Raw genomic sequence first — 12,092 nt, forward strand, 5'->3', positions numbered from 1 at the left:
ACCCCCCCATTACGAACCACTTGGGAGTCAAGCAGAGTAGAGTTAGTATGAAGAGGTCAAAAATTGTCATTGTTCATGAAATTAATTCCACGGTTCCGAATAGATTTTGCCAGAGGTTTCAGATAGATATAAACAAAGTAGGACTAAGGTAGAATATATGATGTTACAACACATGCAATTACAACACATGCTTTACAACGCAGTCTTTACATCGCAACTACCATTCTTCGCATGATTCTACATTGCATCCCATTACAAAGCATTTTTTTAAAACTACCATTACAATGCATTCCATTACAACGCATACCATTACAACACATACCATTAAAATGCATAATACTTTTAGGGCAATAGTAGGGTAAATGTTGGATAGTGTAGGGGTAAAAAATACTATTCCCACTCTAGTGAGGGCAACAATAGGGAAAGTGTTAGATAGTGTTGGTGTAAAAATTACCATTCCCATGCACCCCAAAACCCACACCCACCTTAATACTAAAAAATCTCCATTACTTAGCTTATAATGCATTGTAATGGCATGGTTGTAATGGTATGTGTTGTAATGGCATTTGTTTTAATGACATGCATTGTAATGGTATGCATTGTGGTGGCATGCAATGTAAAGGCAGTTGCGTTGATACAGTTGCGTTGTAAAGGTAGAGCATTATAATGACAGCGTTGCAATGGATGTTTCCCCTAAGGAAAGAACCCTGAGGGACCCTCTGCCCTACTTCTCTGAGCCAGTATACAAAAATAGGGAGGTGTATCACTTGCATTCTGCCAGCCAAATAGGGTGAAAACCACTTTAGGCCACACCTCGAACACCAACTTTCCTTAAGTTGGAAATCAGGATGTTATGATTTACTGTATAAAAGGCAGCAATCAAGTCTAGTAGCACCAGGGCTACACAATGATCCTAATTTACTGCCATTCTAAGATCATCAACATGGCTACCAATGCCAATCCTGTGTCATGAGCAGACCGAAAGCCAGGCTGTGCCGGATGAAGTAGATCATGATCTTCAAGAACATTGGAAAGAAGCTTGTTGACATGTTTTTTCCCACGATTTTCACCAGAAAATAAGAACAAGGGAATAGGCTTAAAACTACTAAGGACCAAAGGGGCCAAATAAAGGCACCAGGGCTCTTTTCCAGTCAGATGGTACCACACAAGTACACAGTAAAAGATTACACACCAAGTGGATGGATGCACTAGGTGATTTAATCCCAGTTTCTACAATTTGAGGGGCAGAGAATCCAAGGGTGAACCCGAGGATAAATAATTGACCAGGCTGCAAAACACATCGGCATTGAACATGCCAAGACTTATAATCATGTGGGTTGAGCTGTCCCTGTTGGATGGGGTTAGATAGTAAATCTAAATTAACTGGAGTAGCTTGGATGGTGGGACCTATAACTAACTTCATCGGAGCCGCGTTGAGGGAAGGCAGGCGATTAGCTGTTGCTGTAACCGTTTCTGATTAGAAAGGAAGGATTCCCCAATATACGTTAAAAGGCTCATGAAGTCCTGTATTTGGGAACTTAAAGTTCTTACGCCAATTGGGCGCAACTACACTCACTTACATATAAAACATTGTGAGGAACATTACACATTGTGGTAATTTTTAATTTTCACTTTTACATTTTACATGTGAGTAAGGCGAGGATAAGTGCATTTCACCCTTGTCCTGAAGAAGGGGGCTTTGACCTCCGAAACATGTTGACTTTTAACACAGTGGTTTGATACCCTAACACGTATCTTTTGAAACCACGCCCTGCACTTTAATTTTAATAATACCAGCCGGGGATTTAATAAAGTTTTTTTCTTCCCACGTGCCAGGTATTTTTTAATTCACATTTTTTCACCTCACCTCACTCACACCTTGGTATATAACACACACCCCCACACATAGTTCACTTCAAGTGCTCCTGCGTATTCGCGAGTCGCAGCACGCCGCATCCCGTAGAGGGGTGCGAAGGCCCCGATGATGAAGCATGACACCAAGGGGCCTGTTGGTGTGTGAGGGGCATTTAAACAACACTGTGTGTTCCCCATCACTCTAGGGATCACTATCACTTGAGTGGATTCCACTTTGTTTATTTACATGACTTGGGAGACTGAATCCACTGACTCTCTCTCTCTCCCCCCTCCTGTTAAAATTTGGGACCTATAACTATACTTGCAACTTTCCCTCAAAAGAAAGTGAGAGGGCATAATACAGCTATTGGGAATGTTCAACTGCATAGAAAATGCTCAATGGTTTTGCGAGTGAAAGCTCTACAGAAATACGTTTTTAAGATGGTACTGAATACATTGAGTATTGTACTAATGTAAGACTCTGCTTCGACATCATATATGCATGCCTTATAACTTTTTTTACCTTGTTTTAATTCAGACTAATTTGCTCGTCATCCCTTTTAAATAGCTATGCACTTAAGTTTAGAAAATCTGAGACCACCATTATACCATGGTGCAAAGGGCCTTTTACAGGGAGAAATTTTCCACGTTGAAGGTTTTAGTCGAAGGGGTTGTGTATTGTGAAGAATCAGAGATCTGAAGGAAGTCAATGATAAAAAATGATCATTCCCTATCTGGGGAGTATTTAATTTTAGTAATCAAATTATTCTAGGTAAATTTAAGGTCAACAGTGTGACCGTCCTAATAAGCGGGTCGGTCCCCAATTGCATCAGACCAACAGCCTTCACTGAATTGATAAGTTCTTTGGAAATAGTATCTGAGATGTTAACTAATCTAATGTCAAAGTTCTCATGGAAAGGAAATTAGTAGCAGGTCCTGGCGGAGTGATAAAATATTTCACTGACCACAGTGACCGGAGGAGAAGGTTTCAACTCTAAGCCAAATAATTCAGTATGCATAGATGTCATACTCTAGCTTACCTTAAATGTAGTGGATAGCCCACCACATCTGCATGCTTGATGAGGGAGGTGCAATACTTTAAATCCTATTGGGCAAGGGCAACCGAGGTCAATAGAGGTTCAGGTTTCCATTGCATAAAGCAAATCAAGTGTTTCAGAGTTGAACATATCATAAATCTCTGTTGTGTGCTTGAACAAGGATCTAGCATTTACAAAGTATAAATTGTAGGGGGGAATCTCCATGTTAAGCATGGCATTGTGGATGTACAAAGGGCCAGCCTTAATGTTATGTAAGTATCTATTTAAATTTCCTCAATGAAATAGGAAGATTGGCCCCCATTATACACTAAAGGAGAGAGAAATTACTGCATTATGATGGTAGACAAACTCTGGTCCCATCAATTATTAATTATGCCAGTAAATCTCTTACAAGTGAGTGGGAAGAAGAGCAGTCTCACAGGGATGAGTAGGAAGGGAAACTGGCAGCATGGCTGGTGCTATGGGTGGCCGGTGCCTGGACTAGTACAGACTGGCATGTCTTTGGTGCACCTTTGGTGTGCCGACGGCACACTCCATGTATGATCTTACTGCACAATCACACAGGTTTTCTTTCAAAATAGTGAGACTGATGCAGCGGCAGCCAAAAGGGCAGTGCACATTTACTGGTGTAAGATAAAATGGCAAGGAGAAGGTAAAATTAATTAGATGGCAGAAAGCACATGACTCACTATTGTGCAAGTGCAACAATGTTAAAATGTATGAGAGAACTGCAATAGTTAAGACAAGCTTCATCAAGACAAGCTTCAAGAGCAGACCTAAGAATGTGTAATGGAAAGCTTTGGGGTACATGTGGAGCACTCTTAGGGCCTTCATTTAGCAAAGATAAGACACATTGATCATGCATATTATATAAAAGGAACACTGAAATTACTAATAATTTAGGGGGCGTAGATTCTACCTCAAACACAGTTCGGGAAATAAAAATGTGTGTACTGAGTCTGATGTTGTTAGCATTACAGGGCTCATGACTGCCTTTCTACAAGTCCGCTGCTCCACATGATTAAAATACCGGTTTACTAACCTTTTGGGAGGTGGGTGGGACATGTGAAGATAACATGCAAGGTCGTTTCTTGCACATCTTTACACCATCTACAAGTTTTATCGTTACCTGTAACGGGCTTGTAACAAATCATTTTGAACAAAGATCTACTGTGAGAAAGCCTCCCAAACAATGAGACATACAATTCATTTTCATAAACATGGAGTAACAAATGTCCAAGCATGGCTCTTGCACTGTAATACAATATGAATTTATAACAAAACATACATGTGACTGCTTTCCAAAATATGTTATTCTTGATTGAATGTCAGCCTCTGTATGTTATTAATGTGCTTCTTATACAGAGCAAGAGGCATAGACGAATGCCAGAGGTTACCAACTTCTAAATTCCTCAGGCAACCTACTAAAGAATCTCTATGTATAGACTTTTGTGTTAAGGTAGATGATTCAGTCCAAAGCAGATGGGCTAGAGAATTCACCCTTGCAGATTTTAACTTAAAACAGAATTTTGGAAAGGAACAACTCTATTCTGATTTGAGCTGGTGATGCATTACTAGGAAGTTGGAAGGGCTGCCCATGCATGTTTAGATTAAGTGATTCCAATAATGTTGTTTCACGGCCACACAGTGGTTCCCACCCATATGATATCACCTACAGTAAAGGCAACAGGGTTTGATCCCCAAAACCCTTTTGAAGTGTGAGAAAGGTTGAGGTCAGATATCCTGCTTTTGATTTCGTTTGGCCTTGTGAGCCAAAAAGGTTTCTTGGTTGTTGATTATATCTAGGTATTTATATTCTGACTCTTGGAACAATTTATGGTTTTTATATACAGGGCCCTGATTTCTTATCCTTTTTACTGAATGTTAGCACTTTGGTTTTCTTGAGATTGATTTCAAAAGTTTTTTAGTAGTCTTTGCAGACCGACTTGAGTTCTTGTCAGCATGAGGCCATCACCACATTCAGAATAAGTTTTGTGCAGCTTCATAGGAATATCGGCTAAAAGATGTTAAGTAGGGCTGAAGCAAACACACATTTCTGTTTTAGACCGATGATGGCTTCTACCTTGTGTGAAACAATTTTTTAGTCACCAATTTTAACCTGCATCAAAGTTCCTGTGTGCAAGATTGCTTTTCTAGTATCGTCCAGACAGTGAGTTGTTGCCAACGTTTATAACTCCTCGTTCAAAAGCGGCCATCAAAGCTATGAAACATGCTTGCAATGCTGTGCAAAGATAAGGCAAAGGTATGATGCAGGTGAAGCCCCATGGCTTACTGGTCTCCTCACAATTTACCTGATTGTTGACAAATAAGGAAGCAGCCTTGTAACTAACTATTAAAGAAATCAGTGTTTCCACAGAGAAGGAACACAGATAAAATGTGTTTTGAGAGGATTGGTTAGAGAGACCTTTAGAGAAGGGTGGTCATTCTGGGAACAGCAATAATGAGAACTATTGAAAGTTTAATTACCTTAATTATATTAAATATAAAGGGGTGCAATGATCAAATTATCACTGCAAAGTGGAGTGAATCGGTTCTGAATCATTAGGCTAAGCTTAATACACTAAAAAGTGGCATTTTATTACAAAATCTTTATTATGTAACTTATGTGTATCTTGCTGCTTTCATACTGGTCACTTCAGCAAACCTTTGCTGATTGTGTCTGGGGTGTAAATTACAAATCAATCATTTCAATTAGACAACATAAAGTTCCAACCGCCAAAGGAGGACATGTGTTTCCTGGCCTCAAGAATTAACAGAGGGTAATTATTTTATGTGAAGATAGATTTTGGCAGTAAGCAAGTGATTAACACAAGGTCTACCTTGTCTCTGTAAAAATAGTTTTTTCCAGTTACTATTTACAATCGGTACTAACAGCTGAAAATGTCAACGTTCATCCTCACTCTCTCGGTACTGTCAAGATCACACACAACACATTTTGTTTGTATACATTTTAATGTAAACTCCAGACAACTCTTGTTATGTTAATTTTGGGACACACAAAAAATGTATATAAGATGATAATTTGGAACGAGTGGGTTTAAGAAACGTATACACATCATAGGCCAAGCAATAAATATTGGTTCTTCCATTCCATTGAATGTTTTTTGGAAGACTTATTTTCCCGTGAGTGAAGCATGGAACTACACCATTTTACAAAAACCTCTAATCCCACTAACTGAGAAAGTCGCAAGCAGCAATGACAAACTTGCTGAAATTACAGGATTGCTATCAAGTACCATCTACCACATAGTCTATCGAGATGAAAAAAACGAGGACTGACAGGGAAACTGCATTCAAATCCCAAATACGACTTGGTTAATTTACGTTGAAATTATTAAAAAATCCTTCCAGGCTCGTGAACAATTTACACCCAGTGAAGGATTATAGTGCGAAATAACTAAACTACTTTAAGACTGTAAAAATGGACTCCAGAAGATAATTCGCTGTGATGGAGACATCAGTCCTTTCTTGCTGATCTTATCCATTTTCTGGTTACTTGGGGAAAGTTTTATTAAAAAATGTTTTAACATCTGGCTTTAAATCCCAAGGTCAAAATAGATCCTTCAATGATCATCTTTCGTAAACTCTCCAAATGTTCCATCTAACACTGTTAGAGATGGCTTGTAAAACTATCACAGTAGCAAAGTCGTTACTGCTCAAAAGCTAGAAATCAACCTCAAATCTCTTGTCAGATGGATGGTTGCCTGACATTTTATTTTTCTCTCTCTATTATAGAGATACTAAACCACTGTAACTTGGTGTTAGATGGACTGTCAAATATGGAGGTCTACTAACTGTGTTCCCGAAATTTGGCATTTTTATGCTTATGATAATTGTAGTAAATTTTGGCCCTGATTCTGAGTGAGTCAAAGGGTGGAAAGTTGTATTTTATTTAACTTACTCCAGTAGTTACCAGTAGGTGCGATAAACTCCTCACCCTTCATTAAATTTCAGCAGGTTAAATATGCCAGAATTAAAAAGGTGAACAGTGTATGGTATTTACAATGGCATGCAGATTTTAATGGAGTAATCACCAAGATTTGCATGTCTTTCCCCAAAAACACAAAATTGGTCTATTTATTCCACCTGATAAATTCCATACTCCAGAGATTGGATTTTATTGAGTGTTATAATTTGCTTCCAACTTCAAGACCCACAATAAGCGAGAGCTTTTGTGCTTTAATTTAAAAAAGCAGACAATTTCTCAGTCACAAAAAAAGTCAAAGTACTGATGGCAGGTTCCAGCTTTTCATTGTTCTTGGCATCTCTGCTATCCTTAGGAAGAACTCATAGAAAATGTAAACAGAGTCCTGTTTTCCCAATCAACATTTTCCTTCCTTTGTAAAGCACTCGATCAGTTACACACAGCTAGACATTTGTGATTTTTCAGGGTTTTTTTCACGCCTCATTTTGTTAAGTAAATAAACATTCAAATGGACTATTGTTAGGTCACAGACATTTGTATAAGTGTTATATTTTCTGTAGTATGACCTTCCAGCACTGCCGAAATTCGGGTACTTTTACACCCTGCGGTCAAGGATTCTACAAAATACAAAACAATTGAGAAACAATACATCACATTTAAAGCAATCATTCAGAAAATAATTTGTGTTCTTTATTTCTGACCTTCACTAACTGTTTCCTTGGAAGGCGCAGACAAGCAGGCACTAACAGCCTCATAGGAGGCACTGAGCCTTGTATTGGGGTCCCTCTTTGGTTTAGGAGGAGGCTGTTTCCGTGGCGATGGCAAACTGGAGCTATCATCCATGCTGAGCACTGAATGCAGGGACAGGGACCTGAAGGATGATTGTGCAACAGATTGTATCAAACCATCGACTGCCGAGGGGACAGGCACCGAGCTGGAATGAGAGTGTTCTGCCATCCGGCTACCTACACAGCTGTCTTCTGATAACCTCCCACCTTTGTCATCAGTTCTGTAAGTAAGAAAGAATGGCGAGAGTCAATACTTGAACAATGACAAGTCAAGCATGCAGGAGAGGACAATTTTAGTAATCAATCTCCAAATAGTGAGTAGAAGAAACGACATTAAAAGAGAGTAGTAAGCAGTCAAAGATGGAAGAAAGAAGAGAGATAGGAAAAAGATTGGGCGAGAAGAAAAAGGGTGCTAACTGTTGTCAAATAATTCAAATGTTAAATAGCGTAATGGGAAATTAGGAGGGAAAATACAAGCAGCATCTCTAAAAGAACAAAAGGACCTATAAGGTAAACATTTGTTGCTGGAATTACAGGGGCATATTACCAAGCAATAGCGATAATTATCGCTATTGCTTGGTTAGCGGGAAAAATTTACCGCTGAGCTGCGGCGATTTTTACCGCAAATAAACCTTGGTATTACCAAGGTTTATCGCAAATGCGATAAAAATCGCCGCAAAGCATGAATATCGCTGAAAAGTCAGCGATATTCATGCATTACCGAGCTAATGCTCTTAGCCATGTTATCCACCTCCCATTGGATAACATGGCTAAGAACTGCTCAGGGCAGGTGTTAGCTTTTGGAGATATTCGTGCTTAGTGCGAATATCTCCAAAAGTTGGTAATAGGAGATAGCGATGTTAGCAACTGTTTTCAGTCGCTAACATCTTGGCACGCCCACTTTGCATCTCATTAGTGATAAATATCACTGATATGCAAAGCGGGGCCCACGATGGTCGCTATCTCCTACTAGCTGTCGCTAACTGGTGTTAGCGACAGCTAGGTAATAGGGAGATAATTTTATCTCCGCTTTCTTGGCTTTTAAAGCCAAAAAAGCGGAGATAAACCCCCTTGATAATATGCCCCACAGTTTCTAAACAACACCAATGACTCTTCTTTCAGAAAAATTATACGGTCTCATGGAGCTGTCTCCTAACAATCTGCAGCACTGAACCTCTAACTAGAATTTTGGCCCTCATTCTTGAGTGCTATAATTATCACACATAGAAAAATCCAACACCAAGGGGCAGATTTACTAACAATTTGCCGAATTACCTAACGCAAATTGTTGATTTAGGATTTACTTTCTATTGCAAAAATACATTTTCACTCGAAAGTAGACCTGAACTGATGCAAAGTGGTACTAGTGATGCTTTGCGTAGCTTTGATCGAGGGGGCATCCTATGAGTGATACATGGGTGTTCACATGTAACCGCTTATGGGTTTTGATGTAAAGCTCCATCTATTAAAAATGGCAGACAGGGCTTTGCACTTAAAAATAACACCTATTTGAGGCAGGTGTTAAATTGCAGAAAAGCTTTTGTTTTGCCTACGATTCCCAACACTGTATATGTGTTCTACTGTATAACGCACATTCAATGTGGGAAAAGTCTTAAAATACGCCTAAGCATAGTATTTTGTACTGGAAGGGTGCATTGGTGCAAGGCAGACTCGAAGAGCGCTGGCACACGGGGAGAGTGAAACAGCGCCATATCTATATGAGACTGATCTGTGGATTTTTTTCTTTCATGCAATGCAGTAACTTTGCTGTTGGAAAATCTACCTCCCAGTATTTTGGAATTGTTCACGTGAAAAAACTGAGAGGTATGACCTACTTAAATTATTCCAGACAATGCAGATTATTTTGCACATGATATTTTCCGGGTTTGACAAAGATATGCACAATTCAGAATGCAAAATTCAGATCTTTGCGTTACGTTGCCGCATTTATCGGACTCCTACGGGCAATTCGTAAAGAAGGCCTTTGACTATTTCCTAAGAATGAGTCTTGTGTTTCCCGGCATGTTTGGCTGTCAAACGCATGGACTTATGGACTCCAGTAACACTTTATTTGGACTCTTGCAGTAAACGTTTGTTTCATCCTCTGCCTCCACAACAAGAAGTTCCCAAACCCCCTTAATCGCCCGATACGTTCCATTTATCCTTCACTGTATCACTCTCTCAAATTTTCTCAATGTTTTTATGATTGCCATATTTTATGCTCATGTATTTTTTCTATATCTCTTCCTTATTTTTCAATCTGTACCCAGATTTCTTTCTTATTGCAAATGCATTCGTATACTTATGTTCTTTTTTTTTTTATTGCTTAAGAGTCTTTAACTTTGTATTCCATTGTATTTTGTTTGACACCTGATTTTCTCTTTTTATTACTATCAAATAAAATTCTTTTGAACTTAAAAAAGAATGAGTCTTGTGAAGGAAAAGCGATGGGGAGTGGTGTCGAATCGATCATGTACTGTCAAAAAATGAAAAGAATGCACTCAACATACTGGAAAATTACCAAGGTAAAATAAAACTGGTTTTCTAAAAGTGTACAACAATACATGTGATGTAAGCTGGGCTTTTAACATTTCATTTTATAAACGGAAACCAATAGCACTGTGGTAGCCCTTGGAATGGTCTTTTACTGAGTTTCGGTTCCTAAAGAGTATAGCATTAGTAGAATCATATCAATTGCATAGGCACTGGTTGGAAAACGGATGTCTTCATTATAAAACTGACTTTAACACAATGCCAGTTTTATAATGTGATTCATGTGCTTTAACATGAAGCCATTGTTTGCATGGTTGAGAACCTTCCCTTGTTTTTTTTAACTCAATTCAAGTACCACACGTACTAACTTATATTAAGACAACATGGTGTCACATTTAGATGTGTTATTTTAAAATACTCTTGTGATTACTAACTGCAGCAATGTCTTCCTTGGAAATACTATAATTAACCATCAGAGTGAAAACAAATTACCCAGTGAGCACACCGGGTTTATCTTCTGTTCCTTTGTGATCTTAAATGCGCATTCATTGCACAGTGATCTCATGCAGGATCCCAGGGGTAGTAGGGTTTGAAAATCCCTCCAAAAATATGAACTGTGAATGATATTGTGCTGCATGCCTCATTCTAAGTTGTATGGAATAGGGTGGGATATTTACCACTACGGCCCCCATTATGAGTTATTTACCGGGCAATAAAAACAGATAACCCGGGTGTTGGTATTTATTGGGCCTGATAAGATTATTGGTTTCAAGAGTTTTCCCGAACGAAATGATGAATAATATATTCATTTTGATACTTTCTGTGGCAAAATCCACACGTATCAGTATGTATGCGCCATTTCCCCAGGTAAATTTCAGTAGGCTTGGCCCGCTGAAATTCCCCTTGTGAAAATTATGCGGGAGGTGTGGTAATTACTGCTAAACTTGTGATTCTGATTCCTGTGCACAGGTGCTGGACAAAAATGTGCTTTGTAGCGTTACCTAAAGCCCTTGCAAATACCGTTAGATTTTTACAGTGTGTGGTAAATACATCTTTTCCCAAGTTTTTTAAATGAGGCACACAATGTGGAATCAGTATTTAACAAACAAAAATCTGCACTGTAAGCCATCAACAAATATATATACATGATTGTTCTCTCCCCTTGAAAAAATATAACGTTGTTTTTAATTATACACATTACACTGAACACTTTGGGGATATCACCTATGTAAATAGTATGTTCAAAGATGGACGCCATGATTTGTATTCTTAATGAAGCATAAGTCCGTCTTTGATGTTTAATGATAACATGTGATGTATTGTTATTTTAAATACTATTGTGTTAGCTCAGAGAAACTGACATTGAAGAAGCCGCAAGGCGAAATGCGTCTGTGAGATGAGTCTGCACAATTAAGCACTTTGCTTGAATTACTTTCCATGTGTGCTTTCCGTTTGACCACGAAAGGGTCTGCCTCATTTTTCGAATTGATAGGGGTTAACCATCGCTGGAGTGAGCACCCCGGGACAAGATGGAGCGGTGAAGAGCTGTTCTGCGATATATATATTTGATACATACATATATTTATATATAAAAATAAATAAATATATATATATATATATATATATATATATATATATATATATATAATATATATATATATATATATATATATATATATATTCACAGAAAAAACCATAGGTTATAGACCATATATAGTTAGGAATTTGCATTTACAAAACCTTGAAAATTCACTGAAAAAAACATAGGTTATAGACCATATATAGTTAGGGATTAGCATTTAAAAAACCTTATTTTACTCGCACAAAACCATTGAAATTCCATATATAGTTAGATGCACTAACTATATATCGCGGACCCGCAATCCACTGCTAATGATGTCACATATTACATCATTCATGACATGGTCAGTGACATCACTGATGACATCACTG

At 38.4% G+C, this 12,092-nt stretch overlaps 1 protein-coding gene across 1 annotated transcript in view; it reads right to left on the reverse strand.

Annotated features, from left to right (window-relative positions):
- MYO16 (myosin XVI) overlaps nucleotides 1-12,092 on the reverse strand; it is a 2,821,299-nt gene that overhangs the window by 369,971 nt on the left and 2,439,236 nt on the right. The window contains exon 31 of the mRNA XM_086934162.1: nucleotides 7,560-7,867. Within this exon, the coding sequence (XP_086790288.1) occupies nucleotides 7,560-7,867 (308 nt within the window). The remainder of the gene's footprint in view (nucleotides 1-7,559; nucleotides 7,868-12,092) is intronic.

Source organism: Lissotriton vulgaris, chromosome 8, assembly GCF_964263255.1.
Source record: "Lissotriton vulgaris chromosome 8, aLisVul1.2, whole genome shotgun sequence".
Lineage (NCBI taxonomy): Eukaryota > Metazoa > Chordata > Amphibia > Caudata > Salamandridae > Lissotriton > Lissotriton vulgaris.